Source organism: Chiroxiphia lanceolata, chromosome 13 (genome assembly GCF_009829145.1).
Source record: "Chiroxiphia lanceolata isolate bChiLan1 chromosome 13, bChiLan1.pri, whole genome shotgun sequence".
Lineage (NCBI taxonomy): Eukaryota > Metazoa > Chordata > Aves > Passeriformes > Pipridae > Chiroxiphia > Chiroxiphia lanceolata.
Genome location: NC_045649.1, coordinates 1,470,672 through 1,490,005, shown reverse-complemented (window position 1 = coordinate 1,490,005; position 19,334 = coordinate 1,470,672). Strand labels below are relative to the sequence as shown.

General features: G+C 44.6%; 1 protein-coding gene and 1 long non-coding RNA gene across 7 annotated transcripts in view; one reads left to right on the top strand and one right to left on the bottom strand.

Annotated features, from left to right (window-relative positions):
* LOC116793537 overlaps positions 1-2,885 on the top strand; it is a 12,351-nt gene extending 9,466 nt beyond the window's left edge. Inside the window, exon 3 of the long non-coding RNA XR_004359521.1 lies at positions 42-2,885. This is a non-coding gene — a long non-coding RNA (uncharacterized LOC116793537). The remainder of the gene's footprint in view (positions 1-41) is intronic.
* RFWD3 (ring finger and WD repeat domain 3) overlaps positions 1-19,334 on the bottom strand; it is a 24,155-nt gene extending 4,821 nt beyond the window's left edge. For 3 of the 6 annotated variants that reach the window (XR_004359519.1, XM_032701464.1, XM_032701463.1), the window contains exons 1-11: positions 19,300-19,334; positions 16,858-16,999; positions 16,647-16,824; positions 16,542-16,604; positions 14,922-15,139; positions 13,104-13,204; positions 12,805-13,002; positions 10,480-10,571; positions 8,268-8,382; positions 3,328-3,556; positions 1,992-2,142 (exon numbers count right to left, since the gene is read on the bottom strand). Coding sequence is in view for 5 of the 6 variants with exons in the window: in XM_032701464.1 (XP_032557355.1) it covers positions 1,992-2,142; positions 3,328-3,556; positions 8,268-8,382; positions 10,480-10,571; positions 12,805-13,002; positions 13,104-13,204; positions 14,922-15,139; positions 16,542-16,604; positions 16,647-16,824; positions 16,858-16,993 (1,481 nt within the window). In the remaining variant the exon portion in view is untranslated. Of the gene's footprint in view, positions 1-1,991; positions 2,143-3,327; positions 3,557-8,267; positions 8,383-10,479; positions 10,572-12,804; positions 13,003-13,103; positions 13,205-14,921; positions 15,140-16,541; positions 16,614-16,646; positions 17,000-18,975; positions 19,280-19,299 lie in introns of those variants that run through there. The other 3 variants (XM_032701461.1, XM_032701462.1, XM_032701465.1) reach the window with 3 other exon arrangements.

Here is a 19,334-nt window from a genome sequence, read left to right as displayed (position 1 = left end):
AGTGATTTATAATTCTTCCAGGCCAATGCTTCTTTTTCCAGATTGATCTTTGGAGACTGGGAGAGGAAATCTCACAGCAGGGTCTCAGCTGCCTTACTGGCAAGAGAAAGCCAAGTTACTTTTCTGGAAACAATTAGGAGAAGCAACTCTGGTGTGATCCCGTAACACCACATATTCCTGAGATCACAGGGCTCATCTCTTCAGATTACATCTCTCATTAATTACTTCTCCTCTTTTTACACAAGAGGAACAGTGCTTATGCCTCAAAAGAACCAATTTAAGCAAGAGTGAGACAGGGAGTGGGTAAAGGACAGTTGAGAGCACATTTATAGTGTTAATTCTTCCTTCCACAAATCAAGTTTCTAAAAAAGAGAGCAGTACACAGAGGAGCATAACCCAGAACAGCAGATGAAGCTGGTATCAGATCAGGGATTTGCAAAGGGCAGCATTGTCAACGTGGGTTTTGCACACTGAGAACAGCATGAGACAGAAGACAGCACATATCAGAGTAACCCTGGATATCCTTTACAACATGGGCTTCTCCCTGGGGAAGGTGATTACACTCAGGACTCCAGAGAAACAAGTAATTGCTCTCAGGTAAGTGTAAGGGGGAAAACTACAAGGACAAAACCTAGCTGGGGAAAGAGAGAGTTGATATCAAAGAAGTGACTAGGTCAAAACAACAAGACCAAAAAAACCCAAAACAAACTCGCAGTGCTATTTTAAACAATTGCAAGCCAGAGCAGGAGACATAAAGACATCTTGGATAATTCTTTTTCGTAGGATGACTATGAAATCAGTAACTAGAGAAGAAAGATAACCAAAGGAAGAATATTCTTTCAGACAGAGACTGAAAAAAGTATGAAGATGCTGCTGAAGCAAGCACCTAACTCCAAGACATCCTGGGATCAAGCACAAAAGCAAGAGGATCACAAGCTCGGATGCAGCCAACCAGGCAGAGAGAGGCAGAGATGGGAGTCAAGTGTCTGAGCAGACACTGCCATGAGGAGCCACTCTCCAGATTAAACCATGAAAAGAATATCAACATAATCAGTTGGAAATGTGACACATTGACTTCAGCATCAGAGGCAGCTTTGTTTACTTTTAACTAGTCTAGCAAACATTTCAACAGGGTCACAGGAAAGCAACATTCTGTATATTTTTGCTGTGGGATTAAGTTCTCTTCATTGCTTCACTAGTGAGAAAGAATTGGGACTAATCAGTCAAACAACAGACACCTATCCTGCCCAACCTGGCACGGACAGACAGATTGCAAAGATGTTAATTTAACTCAATAAGAATCAATCAGCCAATGAAGCTTTGAAGCAGTGTAAGATTAAGACTGAAGAGCAGCAGAGTAGCAAGAAAACACACTCATAGGCTGTAAATTCTAACAGGACCGGACACATTTTTGTCTCACTCTCTGCATAATTAGTCTCCAACCTGCTGGTTTAAGTCTCTGCTAGCTCTAGAGAGCCTCTGGCACATGCTGTTTATGAGTTTCATATCCCAGATGAATTCCATGCTCTGCAAGAAGTTTAAAATCTGAGAAGCCAACATCAGGCTGTGCAAAGAAGAACAGAGCACAAGCTAAACACCCCTTGTTTCTGCTTTATCCTATATAAGTTCCTACACTTCACATTTCCCTGCAGTAACAGAAAGCCACGTGGACAGTAAATTTCATGTCTGTACATTATGCTACATTTATTCTCTCCACAACTTGGCCAATCCATGTTAAATTACTTGTTCTCCACCGAGTTCTCCACAGGAAAATTATCATGGAGAGGCAGCTCTGTAACACCTTCACCTAAAAGATGCAAAACCATCAGTAAGTCCTTCCCTCTGTTAGCTCCCACATGCTGGAAGAATATCCAGATCTGCTCTCATCTTTGCAGCATCTTTCAGAGGGCAGACTAGCAAGTGCTGCAAGACATTTCCAGCAAGACAGAACAAAATCCAGCGCAGCCAAAGCCCGCGGGGACGGGGCTCACCTGGTGAGTCTGAGAGTTCCGTCCAGAGCAGCCGAGAGCAGCAAACCATCGGCTCGAGTGCCGAAAGCCAGGGCCCGGATCTGCTTGCTGTGGATGGGGATGTACTGACTGCTCTTCAGGTTGGTCAAGCTCATCATCTTAACACCACAACCTGCCACAGAAGAAGGGTAAAGCAGGTCATGGTGAAGCAGCACACACACAGGACTGGCTGTTCTGTGCCAGAACTGCAGTGTCTGTACTGCCTGAAGCCTGTGGTGGGATGAACACGTAAAAGTTATTTGCTGTTATGAATAAGAATAAAATCATTCTTTAATTCAAATGGTAACAAGGCTAAATCCTTAAGGACCCCAGTCACCAAGAGCAAATTCAGTATCACTGTTACAACTCCTGTTACAAGGCCTGCTGCTCTTTAGCCAGCTTCTTCAAAGACACTCTTACCCAGATAAAACCACACAGAGCAGGATTACATGGCTATTTAAGAGAACAAGTGTCACAGCAAAGAATGGTTACAGGTGAACTTAACCTGCATGCTACAAGAGTCACCACAAAGCCTCCATTCATTCATTCCTTGGCCTCAAATGCCAGAAAAATAAGACCAGTTGAATGCAGAAAACCACTTTGTTCTGCCTGGATAAGGCACATTAACCTCAAACCCATTAACCAAATAAAGTAAGTTTCATCATTCAGAAAGCATTTTGCAAATAAACACCCTCAGACTCCTAATGCCACATCTATTGCCCTGAAAAAGCAACTGGCACTGATCCAGATGTCAGGTCACTGGCCCCTGGACATAACAGTGAGACAAAACCAGGGCTGCCCATGACTTCTTGGCTCCCTATTTCCTCTTTAGAAAACAGTGCTCCTAGCATTCATATTAAAAGGGTTTTGCTTTTGGGGTTTTGTGTGGGTTTTTTTGTCATTGTTGTTTTTTGGGGTTTTTTTTAAGAGTATTGAGAAATCAGCTGCATGTGGATCAATCCACCTACAGTTTGGGGAGCAGTGTTTCTCATTTAACCACTGGAAGCTTCTCTGCTGCTTTCAGCAGACCCACCTTTGCAAAGAGTACCAGATACATGTTTTGCCTTCTTGTGGATATGGCACTCCAGCAGGAGAGCCAGAGACCCTCTGCTAGGATTCTGCCAAAGAAGTGCCAGGGGAAAGGAGCTTCTTTGCTAGGGAGAAGCTACCAAAGCAGAGGCAGATGAATTAGGGGGAGTGTTATAAGTATACTCAGTTTACAAGGAACATGCAAAGGTCAAGCAGAGAAGCAGGGAGCAACAAAAAAAGACATTTAACTTTCACTTATGAACCTCCAAATCTTAACTTGCTTAATTACCAGGAATGAAAGTAGACTGTGGAGAAGGCTGTGACACCACAAGGCAGCTCATGGAGTCACAGTATGCCATCACTCGGCAGTTCCCAGTCTGAGACACCAACAAAACCTTTTCCAAGTGGTACTTGCGCTGGCTCTGGCTGGAGGGGAGGCTCCCTGAGAAGCAGGGGCGGGACCTGCCGGGTTGCTGCGAAGCGCTCACCTTGTGCTGGGCCACCAGAGCCCTCAGCTCCTGCAAAGAAAAAACCCCGAGAGCTTCAATGTGTCACCAGCGACGTAACCTGCCGTGCTACCTGCTCCAGATGCTCCAAGTGTACTTGTTCTCAGACAAAGGGGGGAAATGTGGTCCCATTTCCATGCTGTTCCTGAAGGGCTGCATTTCTAAGCCCGTGGCCTGTGACAGTGAGCAACAGAAGCATTCAAATGCTACACAAGTCCTGGCAGAATGTACTCAAAGTCTGTTATTGTATGTATTACACCCTGTGAAAGAGAGGACTCCTGGGCAACACATAAAAGCCAGTACCAATTACCAGATCAATGCTGTCTAGAAGAGAATGAACTGCCAAGTATTATGTGCCACTAAACCACAAGAGAAAGTCAATTAAAACCATTTTCCAGAATTTCCAGAATACCCCATAAAAAAATAAAAGCCCGAGTTTCAACATAAAGGGCATTGCAGGAAACAAGTCAGTCTATTTAATGACGATGATCCTGTTCTTGTAAACCCTGGGCAGCAAATTCCAGGAATGACACAACTCTCAAGAGCTCCAGTCCTGTTTTCCACCACCTCCTCCCCCCTTCTTCCTCCACCTGAATGCTCAAGGATGCTCAGCAAAGGCATGGCCGAGAGTAGCTTCCACGAGCAGCAAGGTATTCCTTGAATTCCTTTTTCTACAGAGATCATCAGGGGTGAGGTGGGAATTCAGGTAATGCCACTGGCATATTGTGAGTCACCTAAAAGTGCACCCTCCCCAAAAGCATTCTGACCATCTTTTATCCAAGGTCAAAACCAGATGGTAGAGAACCCCAGGGACATTTAGGACAGAGGGTATATATAAAGAAAATTGCTACTTGCTTTCTGTTGTCTGAGCAACGCAGATTAGGCTTCAAACACTATGTAATCTTTAAACAATTAAGGGCCACAAGAGTGATATTATGAATATATCAGTAATTGCAAGTCAGCCTCAACACTGAACCAGCCACCACTGCTTAACTCACATTGAAGCAGAGGCAGCAGTTTTCAAAGAGGCAAGATCAAAGATCAAGCTCTACATTAATAGTTATCAAGACCTATAACTTTTGGAAACTGCTCAAGAGGAGAGCAATTCTGACACCTTACAGATGTCTGATCTGCTTCGCATCAAGTGCACTGCAAATTAAAACAAAATTAATTTAAAAATTAAAAACAAAATAAAAATCAAAGCTGAAGTCTCGAGATGATCCCATTGGAGTGAGCAAGACAAAACACCCTGGGCGAGGAAGAAAGGATGTGGGGGTTGCCAGGATGCTTAAGATGGAAGCTACAGCTTCAGGCTTAGAGTAAGCACTCAGTGAAAACATAGGTAACTTAGAAGAAAGTTACTTTTAATCAAAAATTTAATAAACTCATTATTTCTAAAAGGCAATCACTACTGAGGATCAGAAGAGATTAAAATTATTTGTTGCTCTGGGGACCTTACAAAACTCTCCTTGTCACCTGCACTCAACATTCAACTTTTATACAAGTAATTAAAGAGGAAACCAGGCAATTAAAATCACAAAGACTATTAGTACAATGTTTACATTTAAACACAATGGACAAACCCAGCAGAATCAGGAAGTCTGACTGGAAGCACATTACCAAGGTGATTAAAAATGCTGCACTCCAGACGAATTCCACTAATTGTGCTCAAAAGAACATTCTGTTGGTAAAGTAAAGCTACACCTTCCTTTAGATGCTTTGCAGAGTTTTCCTCATGCCTGGTGTTAACTAAGGGCCTTGAGGGCAGACTCCACTCTCTCTCTGCACATGCTATGACTGTCTCTAAATTTCAGCTTGCCCTTGCAGTGATGAATGAACACAGTCACAAAGGTGGGGAAACACAAGGCTGTACAGTAGAAGTCTTCCTGAGGAACGTGCATGAGAAGTAGAAGCAGGAGAGCACAACGAATAGGGAAGGAAAACCACCAGCTGCAATAAATTCAGAACAGTTTTGAGTATTAGGTTACAGCCTTAATAGCTGATATGAAGCTTTAAAGACAAAGGCAGGTATCAGATGTCACTCTGGCTGTCTCCCACAGACCTCTTAGAGAGGTGGCCATACCTGCCACCTCGGCTGCACAGCCCCAGTCCTGCAGCAAAGAGAGAGAAACACAGGCCAGGACAACCTCCAGCTGTGGTGCAGCACTGCAGCCATCCCACCTTCCACCTTCCTTTGGGGCTCAGGTTCAGATTCAGGCTAAGGGACACGGAGCATTTTTACCCGACTTAACTCCAAGCAACAGCAATGAAATATCAGCTTTTACTACCCCAGACATCAACTGGAGGTGAACACAAAGATCATAGAGATGAACAAAACCATTAGCCTAATTTCTTTTCTAGAGGTATTAGATACACAAGTTTTTATTGATATTTTGCCATCCAATTTTTTTGGATGCTCTGAAAATCCTATTTTAGAAATGCTTTTCCATTACATTGAGCAATATAAACTAATCTCTGCAAGGCTCACAGTTACATTTGCTTTCTTCTCCACAGCAGCCTGCAGTCTCCTGTTGTTCCCCTGCTAGTCATCCCTTTCCTGCTCCATATCCAAACAGAGCTACTGCTTCCCACTTGCAAAAATAAATCTTTTATCCCAGCTGATCAGTGGTATTAATGCCAGAAGCCAGAGATGGTTTGCTGATCATTAGCTAACTTTTACTGGAAACGTTGGCACATTCAGTAGGAGTCCTGCAGTAGCTCACATCCGATTCCCAAGTTCTTTCTGCTGCCAAAGGAAAAACTTTAGGTAAAAGTAAGGTGTCAGTAGCACTGTTTCCAAAAGGCAAGCCTGAACCTGCCATACAGGATGCAGAACACAGCTCAGCACAGCCCACACTCCAGGTTTACATATGGAAACACTGCTGAGGGCTTTCTTCCAGAGCTTTAGTTAGCTACCTCCCCTCAACTTCCTTTCCTCATATATTTTCATATAGCTAAAGACTTAAAAACCATCCATGTCCTAGTGCCAATCATGTTAAATACCTCAATAACAAAGCACAGTGGACAAGATGGTTAATGGACAAGAGCAGTGAAAAACACACACAAACCTAAGAAAAGGTCACAGCTAGAGCCATGACTGCTGCTGGGGCACAGCTCAAGAGTACTGGCAAGAAAAAAGGGTTCACAATGGCTTTTGGGGGTAGTCCACACCCTGAGCAACCCAACTCTACACTGGAATCACCCCATTAGGGTTGGGACAGAAACCTCCAGGGGTCCCTCCTAATCTAAATGCTTCTGTGCAAGTAGTTTCTTTACTATATGACTTCTCATAAAACAAGGAGTTCGTTAGGCATATGCTTAAAATATCATTGAACAACTTAAAGACTTATTCCAGACTTCCTGCTGATTTTTCTTTTTGCAAATTGTTTTACTTTCAGTTTATTCACAGTATAAACAAGCACCTTAAAAATTGCTTCCAGCATTTGCATTTACCACTACAGGACAGTGATGAATGCAGTATAAATACTGAAACAGAGCTTATAGAACACAGGGTACTTAATCTTTATAACATGTGACTTCAACTCAGTTAGACTGGATACTCTATCATTTAACACCAAATGAATTGCAGGAGAACATTATGGACCTGCACTTCTATCTTATTCGCATTTTTCTTAAGCCAAAGCTTGAAGTGGACCAATTTTCTTATTAGTGCTGATGAGCATACAGCTCCATGCAGGAATTTAGGTGATTTATAAAGCCTTATCTTACATCAGGCAGGAAAACATCAGCAAAGAGGATGGTGTTTAGTGTACAGATATGAATAGCCAAGGCTACAAAGAAATCCAGGAATAAAGAAAAGCATAATATTAAGTGGGTTACTAGACAGTGAGAGAATAGATATCCTCTACTCATATAACTAAAGGTAGCAAACTGGCAATGAAACAGGCTCATGGAAAACTCAGCCAGCTAAGTTGGTGGAACATGCCAGCTAACACTTGGAAGCACCAGCATAGTCCACAACTTATAGGAATCCTGCAAAAGCAGCTGGGATGGGTTACAAAGTACCTCAGTATTGCACAAGGCAGAAAAGAAGCAGTTTAGCAACTGGTAATTTATTGTTAGTAATTTTCATTCTAAGAGGGCAGAGGTGCCTTTCAGCAGCTGCTCAGTCTGTGCATACAGCCTCCCCTACTGACAGGCCAGGTCCCAGGGTACCAGGAGGTGCTGAACTAGAATGTTGACTGACCTTAAAAAAAAAAAAAAAAAGGGTGGTTTTTTGTTTTGTTTTCTCTTGATTTTGCAAATGCATACCTCTTGACAAACTGCTTCTCAAAAAATTATTCTTGAGAATAATTACTGATAACAGGTCCTATTACAGGTTTACTGTAGAGATTTTTCAAAGATTCTTTTGATGCAACTACAAGAAAGATGAGGAGAATAAGTCTGGTTCTCCATTACCAGGCCTTTCCAGGCACCACAAAACCTGAAGAGGAACCTGCAACACCAGCAGCCAAACAACTCTACTGCTAGGCTGCAGCTTCAATTAAGTCTTAAATGCACAAAAAATAAGTCAGTGTTCTGTAGCACATACCTCAATATGCCAGCCTGAGATATTTACCAGCCCAAGATGATTCACCAACTGAGTTTATTGAATCTTTCTGCTCATTAAAACTGGAAGCCTGTGTTTTCTCCTCCAAGGGAACATGCAAAACCAGGTTGAAGTGAAAGGGAATCCTTTGTGTGTAAATATCCTGAGACTCACCTGAACTTGCCTGCGGAGTTTGCTGCATTCATCCGTCAAAACCTGCAGCTGGAGACGGCTCTGCGCAGATTCCAGCTCCGCCTGTCTCCGCAACATCTTCTCGTTTTCTAAAGAGCTGGAGGAAGCAGAGAAAAGCAACCCTTAGGACTAGGTATTATCCAGGATGCTCCTCTGGGCTGTCAACACCTGTCCTCTGACTTCATCCCAGCACAGGTCCTGTTCAGGCAAATCCACAAGTAACAGAAAACCTGGCACCACACTCACCCAGCACACTCACCTCGAGATGTGCAGTTATGCAATTGCTCTGAATGACTCACTCAAGTATTGTTCCGTAGGAACAACAGGCTTTCTCCTCACCACCTTCAAAAGTACTAATTTAGTAGAGGAGAGTGAAAGAGAAATCAGGTTTTCTTTCCCTTAAGAAACACTTCAGCAAATCCTATGTCATCAATGTCCACGTAATACAGTGTCAGTAATAAAAGAAGTCAAAACACAGCAAGATTTCCAAGCTTGTCTCTACTATCAGTAACTAATCTTGTACTTCAAGAAAATATAACTGTAACAGAAACAGAACGATACAGAGAAATTCTCTGTGAATACCCATTTATAAATAAGCCACACTTACTATTGTCACCTTGAGCCTAAAAGTGCATACACACCATTTAGCAGCAGCAGTTTTGCTAACTTACTTGAACTCCTTTTTCATACAGGCTTATATGAAGGGATAGTTAAAGAGGAGGAACACCAGTACTCTTTAAAAATAGCTGTACATTTAGACTATAATGTTGACCACTGCACTCTGCACTTAAAAAGCTGCAATATTCCAGTTATTTCAGTAGTTCATGTGCAGGGAGCTGTAGCTTGCCTAAGTATTTTCCAAATGCACAGACCTAGCCTTGCATGTTCACAAAGCACAGAATTCTGTCATTTCCATATGGCTTTTTCATGTGATTTTTTTTCCTGCAGAAGAAATAACTGAAATGCTCTATTTAAGCATCACAAACACATTCTTTACACAAGTACCCAGGGCCTGAAGGCTGGTGGCTTTTACTGAATGTGAAGAACAAACCCCATGATCTTATACCTAATTCAAGGCTACATGCAAACAATACTGATGCATGCACACACACATCCCTGCTCCAGTCGTGGCTGTGTGCCACCAAGCAGCCACTGCCAGCAGCTCCATGACCCACAGGCAGTCACTGCTGTCTGCCTCACAACAAAAACAGGAGGCAGGGGAGGGGCAGGGCAAGGGGGAAGGGCTGCAGCGAGATTGAGACACAAGCAGCAGTCAGACAACTGGCTCTCCACGAGAGATAAAATGTAAACACCCTTCTGTGCTTTAGAAAAAAATCTTACATGTTGTTTATTTTGCAGTGTCAATCCAGTAAAAGCAGCGTGACCCTTCTAAAGGTACAGTTGAAACACCATCAGGCAGTGTCAATCTGGACAGAAGAGAGATTTCTGCCTCCATGACCCTTACTCCTCAATCATTTCTGATCAATAATTACCAGGATACTGCGGTTTCTGTTGAAAGACTGCCTTGAAATAACAGTGCTATAGTTACAGACACGTGAAGAAACCCCAATTAAATTCTATTCACCACAAGATTCAGGAGAACTCTGATATGTGCAGCCTTTAATTTCAGAACAGTATCTGTGACAACATCTTACTGAAAAAAAATTCATCCCCTGCTTTTTCTTTTTTCAATGCAAAGTCTACATTTAAGTTGGAAGGGGAAGTAGAGTCATAGTTATGCTTGCTGACCTTTTGTAAGTAAAGCTACATGAAGAGTTTGACAAAGCAAGATGGGAAGTGATTCATGAGCGACTACTCTGTTTAATGTGTGCAGAAAAGATGGCAGGAAAGGTCAGCTATTCACCCCTTGCATTCCTAACTATGCCTCGCTCTTCCCACCTAATGATGAATTAGCAACATACAGCTTTTTGGCATCAACTCTGCATGTCCTCCCATGATAACATTTCAGGACACAGCCCAAGATAGCTTTTGCTGTTTCAGGGCCACAAAATGCAAACTTGAGAATTCTGTTCCAAAAGAAAATTAAGACAGGTGCAACACAGCAAGGCCTTGTTTTTTTTTTTTTTTTTAAGCCAGCCATACTCCTGATAAACCTCGAGGGAAGGCACAAATTGCTTTAGACAACAGAGGAAATTAAAGCATGAAGCAGAAGCCAGAGTGCAGCTTCCAGTACCTTCTCATGCGCTCCTGCTCACTGGTGTCCAGCGCCTTCAGCGTGCGGGCGTACAGGACCACGATGTCCGAGCGCTTGGCTTTCTTATTGCACTGAAATAAAAGACAAGCCCAGGTCGCCTACAAGAACTTAACTATCCAAACTGTGCATCCCTAGCAAAATTTTTGGAAAATCCTTGTAGCTTTGAAGGGAGGGGTTGTCTACTGGACGACGAATCCACAAACATTAACACAGCATGTTTGCAAGACACTCGCCCAGACAGACAGCAGAGCTCTAGTCGGGGCTACAACAATAGTTTAGGTCACATATCCTGTTGCACCTTTAATAATCCATCTCTTTGCTTCCCATTAAATTTATTCTGCTAACACACCAGCAATGCAGCATCGTCAGGTAAGTTCCTGAGATGAAATAAAACAAAACCAAACAAAGAGGGGGAAGAAAAAAACATCTAAACCAAAACACCAGCCCAATCCCTGGTTTGAAAACACCAAGATGGGCTGTTTGTCCAACAGACAAGGATTTAGGAACCCCTGAGCACACTCCCAACTCTGTTATTTCTGTACTAATCAAACCCTACGGGCACAAATACATAAAAGCATTCCAGTGTGAGCATGAAACACTGACATCCCACTGATTTCAGTGACACATGGGGAGTCAGATATTTCAATTATTTTGTGCATCTAGCTGCAATGATTTAATACTTTAGATTCACCTTAAAAAGAAGGGATAATACTCCCCTCTCAAGTCAGGAACTGCAGATGCCATAATTTCCTCCAAGCTTACTGTTTCACAAATACATTTTGTTGATCAGAAAAGAGGCGGTGAATACTTAGATCAAGTAACCTCTGCTGAACATTAAATTACTATGTGTGCTTCAAATGCAGACTCCTCTATTATTTAGTAGCACGAAGATATCACGGGCAATAGTCTCAGATCAGACAACCCCCCTCCCTTCATAAAGAGCTGCCTTGCAGAGCAGTAAGTGGCTAAGACAGTTTTCCTGGCAGCCAGCAGCTGTCACTGGCAGGATCAGGAATGCTGCAATTTCACAGTAACTTGCACTCAAGCCACTTAGTATACAGAGCACCATGCACAGCAACTCTGGGCTATTCAACCAGAGAATGCCCAGTCACAAAGGACAGCAACTGAAAATGAGGGGAAGGGGATTTTGCTGCAAGGTTCTCTCCAGAGTAAGTTCTCCCAGGAATTTTTTAGTAATTATATCACTGGAAGAGAAAGAGGGAGCAAGCACCCCTTGTGAGCTGTTAGGGTTCAAGAAGAAAGCAGTCACAAATTTCCAAAGACTGAAGATGTTAGGCAGGTCTCTGAGAGTACTCTCTGGGCCTGGAGTGGGGAAAGAAAAGCTTACACAGAATTGACAGGGATAAGAAAAATCAGCTTTGGGCCTTCACTATGGCAACAGTGATTCTTTAGGTTTAATCACAACACACGTCAGTAGGAAGTTTCTTGTTGAGAGGAGGGAATCCTGCACAAAGTCAAGCAAGAATACAGAAGCTCTCAAAATGACAAAGCCAAAGAAATCCTGGGCTTCCAGCCACCAACTTGGAAAAAGGCAGAACTGAATCCTATTTACAAGGTACTCATTGACCTATTTTTTGTCAACATTCCTTTCTGGAGAAAAGGAGTAAGGAATGGAAGCACGTCACGGACACAGAGAAGTGCAGACTTCATCGAAAGAGATTAGTATTAACCATGGAAAGCAAGCTGAAAAGAGCACCTTCAAAAGCTGATTTACCACTTGCAACTGGACATTAAAGGATGCAACTTAGTTCTCAGTTTGCTTTCTGCAAGTTTCCTTAACAACCTGGTCCTCCTAAAGGCTGCAAAAGCAGATCAGTTCAAAACAGAAGATTAACCATCTGAAAACTAGACTTTAAAGTCCCTTCCAACCCCAACCATTCTATGGTTCTAAAACAGTTCTCAGACAGATTTCTTGTCCAATAACATATTCTCTAAGGTGAGTTAATTGCTTCTAGGAATCTGCTGCTTCCACTCCAGGTGGTCCTCTCCAGGTCTTTAGTGGGGTGTTATGAAACCATTTACAGGTTTAGCACTTGCAGTCTCAAACTTCTGCGTCTCCTACTCACAAATGCTCTACTTTGGGGAGAAAACCCAAGTCATAACTCATCCTTTAAAGCAGTGCTAGTTGTTCCTGGCCTAGTAACATCAAAATAATGGTGGGTTTTGTTATTTCTGACAGCAGCTTCACACAGCAAGCAGCTGTACCAGTTAAGGGTGAGCGCTCCTGCAGCAGAATGTACCCAACAGCAAGTGCTTTCCAGTGCATGTAAATGCCCATTTTACCTGAGGGCACTTCCCTGGCTGCCCCCTGAGCCACCTCGCAATGCAGGTGTAGCCAAAGAGGTGCCCACAGCGCAGTGCTGACAGACGGTGCTCCCCAGCATTGGTCCACTGCTCAAAGCAGATGGCACACGTGTCTCCTTCCTCCTCATCCAGCCGTGCTGCAGGAACTGAGGGCTCCACTTCCTTCAGAGGAGTTCTCTAGGATTAAAAATTAAAAAAAAAAAACAAACACAACTGTTTTAGAAAGTGCGGCATTTATCATACATCATCTGTCTCCAAAAGCATTTAGTTCACCTTACCTGCTTTTGCTGGACTTCAGCCTCTTCATCTTCATGACTTCCATGTTCTGCAGAAGCTTGAGACAAAGCTTGAGGCAGCTCTGCTTGGGCCTGACTGGAAGCTAAAGAGAGCATTGCTTAAATGAACTGATACCTTATGGGAGAAAAGGAGTTCTCCTGCTTTGATGTGAAAGCACTGGGGCATGGGTTAAGCAGTGCAACAACAGCACAGGTTACATACAAAGTTTGAGATCAGTGCTCTGGACACTGTCTGTGTGCAAGCCCTTCTACACATCAACAGTACTGCTAAAGAACTGTATATTTTCTTTTACAAAAAGCAAGAGAATTTCAGTGAAAAAGGAGAGGTCTTTAAAGGACAGCAATTGCTATCAGAATTTTCTGACCTGCATGAAACAGAGCTGGTCCATAGTCAGGCTCATTTAAGGCTATATCCCTGCACCATTGCACCCTGAGTAAGACAGACACCAATATGCAGAAGTTGCTTTGCCAAGGGATCTAAGCATGCATATTTCATGTGCCAAGAAAGCATTTCCTGCATGCTGGCTGTCCGTTCACTCTGACTTAAGCAGTTTTCCAGCTGGTAATTGTCTGAACTACCAGTTCTGCTGGGCTGTGTGTTTTTTTGCTGGGCTCTGTCAGCCTGTCTGTTGAGGCACAGGTGCACAAAACTATGTGTGGATCACCACCAAAAACAGACTGGAAAGGGAGCAGAAATCACTGCCTCCCCTCTAGCTCCTGACCAAACAAGAGTTATTAATCACATTTAGTAATCGAGGCAGATATTTTCAATGCAGTGGAGGTATCCCCTAACCCTGGCTAATGCCAATAAAGTTTTCAGCCTCAGCAGTTCTGGGCTGTAAGAGAAGCCAGTGGCTTATATAAGCAACAAGGGAATTCCAGAAAATCCAACAGAGAGCATATGCTCACACAGTATTGTACAGCACTTAACAGCTTGAGCTCCTGTCACATGTAAGACTAGCCCAGAATGGATCTGTTCAGAAGACACCTCATAGATGTACCCTTACAAAAAAGGTAACAAGGTGGGCTGGCCAATTAAAACCAAAAGTGAGGGCAGAGAGTGAATCATAAGGACATTCCTTAGAAGTAAAAAAAAAAAAATAACCTTGCTCTTGTATTCTCTGGGTATCAGTAACCTTGACTAGCAAGTAAACTATTTGTCACTCTTTCATAAACTGTGCATGTTCACCATAAACAATGTCACTGAAGTGTGTGGCAGGCTGTGAACACAAGTTTGGATAAAGAATTGCGAGCCAGAAAAAGATGAGGAAAGAAAAAAGACAAAAAAAACAAACCACACCTCCATCTCCTCAGCTAAGTGTCACAAGAAGTTACAGGAATGCAAAAGAAAACTCTAAACCAGAGCAGACTAAAATCTCAAATAATTAAATACTGAATCAGACCCTTATCTGAAAGCATTGCTGGTCTCCAAACTGCGACCTGATGTCTTCAATAATGCTCCTTGATAATATATAACAGTGGGAACAAGGCAAGCAATAATCTCTAAATTTGAAGTTATAAATAATCCTGGAAATGTCCAGAATAAGTAGCAGCCTGAAGACAGCAAAAAAGATTGTATCTAACACTACAGCAGCAATCACCCATTGCTCCTGCTGCTGCTGCTCTTGGGAACTGCTTGCCAGAAAGCTGTGTGGCAGCAACCTGCTTCTGTCAGCTCTGGGCACGGTGATCTCTGAGCACCGTCTGTTGTGCAGCTCCAAAGGATTTCCCCGCTGAGTTTTCAAACAGCAAGAAGAGTGTCTGAAATCAGTCTCTACATGGCTCAAATACAGCACAAACCTCCTGAGGCCGCTGCTGGAGGTGTCTCCTGGGCTGGAGCCTCCACCACATCCTCCTCCTCAGCAGAAGAGCTGCTGTCAGAGTCACTCCCTCCTCCTGTTTCGTCTGGGCTCTGCTCCTGGTTGTCCCTCGCAAGGCGCGAGGGCTCCGGGCGTGGAACGGGTCCTGCAGCTGGCTCTTGGGTCCTGCTGAGTTGAAAGTAATGGTCCAATGCTGGCCTGAGCCCAGAAAAGCAAGAAACAAAAGCCACAGTTATTTTCAGGTAATTTCAGGTAAGCTAAAGACTCGCCATGTTTCTCCATGATTGTTTGCAGTAAAGTTCCCAGGCTTCGACTGCAGCAGGAACACATCACAGTTATCAAGTCAGACCTTCTCTGGTAGGGGGGGAATCTCGTGCAATAGCCCACTTTGTGAACAACCAGCAGGATCAGCAACAATTCCTTTTGCTCAGCTCAAAGAAAATCTGCTTCTCGTTACAATGATATTGCCTTCTTTTGGGGTGGGGGGGTTGGAGAGGAGAAAAGCAAAGTAAGTATCTTTCAGTAATAAGCCTGAGGAACTTGTCATCAGTCTCTCCAACCCCAGCTCAGTCCCGGTTCCTGCAGCCATTAGTGCAGGGCTTGTATGAGAGTCGCATTCCATTGACTACTTTGTGCCTAGTCTTTCTACCTTCCTTCTTCTTTTCTACTGGAACTTCATGCCTGGATAGAAACACCCTCTCCACTCCCCCCCATCAGTTCAGCTATCATCTCAATTATCCTTCAGATCCAAAGAGTTTTTGGGTTGCCTTATAGCCCTGAGAACTACAGTGACCTTCACATGCAATCCCAGGGCAAACATACAGTTCTGTTTAATTAACTGGGAGGAGAGGAGCTCTTGGTCTCATTGAATTTAAAGGCAATGCTTCAGTTAATTATAATTTCACCCTTGGCATTTACAAAAGCTACAAAGATGAGACAAAAACCAAACAAACCAGAAACTGGAATTTTTTTCTAGCTGCAGAGCATCCCCACTCATCACCTTTTTAATCCATTGCGAATGGTATTAAACACAGAATATTTTTTCTCTGTCTGAAAAAACACAAGGATGACGTGGAAAACAAAACCAAACCAAACCAACAAAAACAACCCTACAGAAAAATATCAGTTTATATGTTTGTCAAAGTTTCTGCAGCAATTGTCACCAGAAAATGTAATCAGGCAGTCCCCAAATCAAAGGTCAAATGCAAATCACAGCACAAGCTCCACTGAGCTAAGTGCTGGCTGGAACTGCTGAGAGTCAGCACTGCTGCAGGAAGCACTGGCAGGAATCTGCCTGTGCAGGGGGAACAATGCAAGCAGAAGCTCTGCAAGGAAAATTAAGTGTAGAAGGGCTCAGGAGTTAACACCACCACTGCCAACATATGAAACAGGAGGATTCACTTAAGAAAAGCGAAGACCCTGCCAGAAGAGATCAGAGGTTTTTGTGCTACTACTGAGCTTAAATGGCAGGTGAGGTGCCCTGAATTTGGCCACAGCCACACACTGGGCTGGGCTCTGTGAGCCAGGAAGCAAGGTAGTTTTGAACTGAGGCTGGACTTGATCAGAGTGCAGTTTGGACCCAGTTTCATCTCTGCTGTACCTGGCACTGACTGTCATTTGGGAACCACCGACTCTCTGCTGCCTCCGAGCTCTCCTCGCCTGCCTCCAAGCTCTCCTCGCCTGCCAGCGAGCTCTCCTCGCCTGCTGACGCAGTGTGAGCTGAGGCACCGCCACGTGCTGATTGGGATCCAGCATCCCTTGGAGCCTCTGCAGCCCCCTGAGGGCAGGACTCAGCGGCGGGTCAGGCTCTGCAGCTGCTTCCCTTGTTGTACCAGGGTTTGGTGTGACAACAGCGTCGTCAGCAGGAAGAACTGCAGCGCTGCCTCCTCCGTCAGCAGGAAGAACTGCAGCGCTGCCTCCTCCGTCACCGAGCACAGGAGCGTGGGATGACAGCCCTGCATGGCCAGAGGGCTCCGCGGGGAGCGTCCCGAGGTTCTCCGCTGGGTAACCAGCCACTGTTTGGAGATCAACTTCCATCTCTTCTTGAGCCATTTCTGCAAAGAGTTGAAGAGAACTAGTAGTTATTTGCAAGTGTGCACCCTACTTCTAACCTGCTGGTAGCAAGAACCAGGTGCAGCAGTCAGTGACTACAAAAGCCTTTAGAATTCAGAGCAGAGAGAAAATTTGTCCTTTTGCAGCAAAACAAAACCACCACAAGTCAATACACGTACATGAGCTGGCACAGCAGGCAGCACCCTCCCAGAGTCCTGGGCTCCAAGTTTGTGCCTCAATAACACCTAACACCAAAGGCACACTGCAAAATCAACTTAAATAAGCATTTGGATGAATATGGAAAGTTAAGGTTTTCTTGCTGGCATCATTTACTTGCCAATAAATTCATGTGGATCTTGGAGAAGAGAATTTGGAAATATTTGAGATACTATCCCTGGTGAGCATCACAAGCACCAGCAGATACAGCCAGAAACAAGCTCTTCGATGCAGTCCTGTGCTGCACTGCCCAGGAGGTGGCTTCACTGTCAAGGTTCTCTGAATAAAATTCCATTATAGTAACAGATCAGCTCACTGAGCAGCCCTTCAGGCATTCACCAACACCAGGCAAACCCAGAAAGGGCATCACAGCAGACCCCATGACTGTAAATGAGACGTTACAGGTACCAAGTTACCCGCAGCACCAGCATTTGTGGATCCACATTCAGTCCGAGGCCGGATAAACATGAAATTTGCAGTAGAACTGTACCTACGTTATTAAGGATGTCTGTCCTGCCAACATCTTTGGGACATGGATTTTAGATTGCCTCCTAAACAGGAGTACTACCTTAGGTTTTGAAGAAAAACAGAGGAGACACAGGCTGTGCATTATTAATTCTTATGCTGCTGTCAGGCACCAGATTAGAGCCCTTTGGTCACACTGTTCCCTGGAGAGTCTGTGATGACCCACCCTTGAGGGGAAGGAAGTCTTACAACACAAAAAAGTTCAAGATTATTTCATTAACTGAACAAACAGATGCACCAAAAGCCCAAAGAAGTCCTTTATTGGAAGAGCTGTGTGTGGATTAAATTCTGGAGGCTGCTGAAGGTAATTCACATTCTCCAAAAGTCCTTAAGCCATCATAAACCTGGAAGGCTTTGGGGATTGCAGACCTTTAGCATTAGTTAGGAGCCCATAGCACACACCAAAACTTGCACATCTAGGCAATGTGCTCTGTTGAGCAAAGGCTGCTTTAAGTACAAAAATAGCTAGAAAATTTATACAGGAATTACTAGAGGGGGACATACTAGTGCTCAAATATTTTTATAGACCTTTGAAGAAATTCTAACTTATGAGTCATTTCATAATTCTCATCCTAATTACCAATTCAGCCTAAGCTAGGCCAAAAATAGATGTTAAATGCCACCTCCTACCAGAACAGCTGCATGGCCAAGATATGATAATATTCTATGGTCAAGTACTGCTTTTCTAGTACTGTGCTCATATTTGTGATAGAATTGCCACCTACAAGCATAAAACCCCCTTTTCACCATGCATAGTTTCATAGAATGGGGTTGGAAAGGACCTTAAAGTCCCAACCCTGCCCCCGCCATGGGCAGGGACACCTTCCACCAGACCAGGCTGTTCAAGGCCTCATCCAACCTGGCCTGGAACAATTCCACGGTTGGGACATCCACAACCTCCCTGGGCAGCCAGTGTCTACGTTAACCGTGAGACTTAAAACATAATGATAATACCAGAAACTTTTCACCATTTAATCTTGGAATTTTCCCGAAAGGAGCCAAGGCCAGAGCTTCCCCCAGCCTGCCAGGCAGTCCCAGGGAGAGCCCGCACGAGGGGGGGTCTCCACAAACAGGCGTTCCTGGGCCGAGACGAGACAATTCCCCGCGCTTACAAAGCTTGGGAAGCGACGCCACTGGCAGGCCCAGTGCTCGCACCCGAGGGCTGGGGGCTGAAGCAGCAGCTTCCCCTCGCGGAGGGCACCCGGGCCCCGCTCCGCACCTCCCGCACGGATTACCCGCACCTGCTTCAGCACAGGTAACCAAAATCCACCCCAAACACCTCCCAGATGAACCACACGCTCCACAAGCGGGGTTTTACTGCAGGCTTTTCACAGGGCTCGCGCAGTGCAGCGACGAACTGGTCACATGACGGGCGCGGGATGTGCCCCCTCCCGGAGCCGCAGGCAGCCCGGGGGGGAGCGTGCTGTGCCGGGGGAAACGAGCCATGCTGTGGGCACCAGCCCGGGGGGAACAGGGCATGCCGGTGAAGCGGGACAGGGACTAGGACCGGGACTAGGACCGGGACTAGGACCTGGATTAGGGGACCGGCCCCCCTCGCTCACCTGCGCCGGGCCGGGCCCCACCGTCCGCTCGAGCGCCG